This window comes from Crocuta crocuta, unplaced genomic scaffold, assembly GCF_008692635.1.
Source record: "Crocuta crocuta isolate KB4526 unplaced genomic scaffold, BGI_CrCroc_1.0 scaffold139, whole genome shotgun sequence".
NCBI lineage: Eukaryota > Metazoa > Chordata > Mammalia > Carnivora > Hyaenidae > Crocuta > Crocuta crocuta.
Genome location: NW_027533258.1, coordinates 10,483,501 through 10,484,999, shown reverse-complemented (window position 1 = coordinate 10,484,999; position 1,499 = coordinate 10,483,501). Strand labels below are relative to the sequence as shown.

Sequence of the window (1,499 nt, the reverse complement as noted above, 5' to 3'; positions counted from 1 at the left end):
CTGTCTTCCCCGCCAGGTGTGGAGGCCGCCTCCTGCGCTTCGGGGCCCTGATCAGCCGCCTGCTTCCCCAGGTCCTCAGTGCCTGGAACCTCGGTAGGGATGCCCTCCCGCCGGGCCAGGAGCGGCCTTACAGGTGACACGCGAAGGAGGAGTACGGAGGGGAGGGCACGGTGGGCCGGGGACCTGGCTGGCGGCGCCCCTGACAGGCTGCTCTCCCTCCGCTCGCCCCACAGCGCTGTGCGAACCAAGGTGTACGCCGTGTTGGACCTGTGGGTGCAGGTGTGCGGGGCCTCAGCAGGGGTGCTGCAGGGGGGCGCCTCGGGGGAGGCCCTGCTCTCTCACCTGCTCAGTGACATCTCCCCGCCCGCCGACACTCTGAAGGTGAGCAAGGCCTGGGACTGTCTCCCGAGGGCCCCCACTCCGGTAGTCTCCGTGTTCGCCCGTGTGTGTGACTTCCACTCCCCCCCCAGCTGCGCAGCCCCCGGGGGAGCCCTGATGGGGGGCTGCAGTCCGGGAAGCCCAGCGCCCCCAAGAAGCTGAAGCTGGACATGGGGGAGGCCATGGCCCCGCCCGGACACCGGAAGGGAGACAGCAACGCCAACAGCGACGTGTGCGCGGCCGCGCTGAGAGGTGGGTGAGGCCCGGCCAGCGCGGGGCTGCAGGCGCCTGGGGCCGGGCGTCAGATGGGGCTCCGGGCCCTTCCTGCCCCTGCAGGGTCTCCGCGGCCACGTGCTGTCGCCGCACAGGGTGGGGGTCCTGGCCCCGCGGCGCTTGCATCCTCCCTGCCAGACTGCTCGGTGGGGCTTCCCGCTTTCGCTGCCTGGTCAGGAGGTGGGAGTGTAGCTGCTACCGCGCGGTTTGTGGGTGACTTTCCTTTGGGTCCTGTGTGTGGCACGGCCGGCCGCCCACCCGCNAGAAGCCCCTTCTTCCCCAGGCCTCAGCCGGACCATCCTCATGTGTGGGCCTCTCATCAAGGAGGAGACTCACAGGGTCAGTGGCGCCTGGTGTCCGCGGGGATGGGGGGGCACCGTGTGCGGGGGGGCTGCCCCCTGGGGTGGCGCGAGCGGCCCTGGACAAGGCTCCGGGGGGCTTGGCGACGCCCCTAGGTGTGCTCCGTGTCCTTTTCAGAGGCTGCACGACCTGGTCCTGCCCCTGGTCATGGGGCTCCAGCAGGGCGAGGCCCTGGGCAGCTCCCCGTACGCGAGCGCCCGCTGCCGCCGGGAGCTCTACCGCCTGCTGCTGGCCCTGCTGCTGGCGCCGTCCCCCCGCTGCCCGCCCCCCCTCGCCTGTGCCCTGCAGGCCTTCTCCCTGGGCCAGAGAGAGGACAGCCTGGAGGTGAGCGCCGCCGGGCCGGGCCGCCTCCACGCTGTCGGTCGGGATCGTCCTGTTTCCGGGGCGCGAACCCCCGCATTCCCGATGTCACAGCCTCCCCCTCCTCCCTCAGGTCGCATCGTTCTGCTCAGAAGCGCTGGTGACCTGTGCTGCCCTGACCCACCCCC

At 71.7% G+C, this 1,499-nt stretch overlaps 1 protein-coding gene across 1 annotated transcript in view; it reads left to right on the top strand.

Moving 5' to 3' along the window:
- The window catches only part of PELP1 (proline, glutamate and leucine rich protein 1), a 23,384-nt gene that overhangs the window by 21,351 nt on the left and 534 nt on the right, over positions 1 to 1,499 (top strand). Inside the window, exons 11-16 of the mRNA XM_077746760.1 lie at positions 17 to 133; positions 234 to 381; positions 471 to 630; positions 935 to 990; positions 1,129 to 1,335; positions 1,445 to 1,496. Of these exons, the coding sequence (XP_077602886.1) occupies positions 17 to 133; positions 234 to 381; positions 471 to 630; positions 935 to 990; positions 1,129 to 1,335; positions 1,445 to 1,496 (740 nt within the window). The remainder of the gene's footprint in view (positions 1 to 16; positions 134 to 233; positions 382 to 470; positions 631 to 934; positions 991 to 1,128; positions 1,336 to 1,444; positions 1,497 to 1,499) is intronic.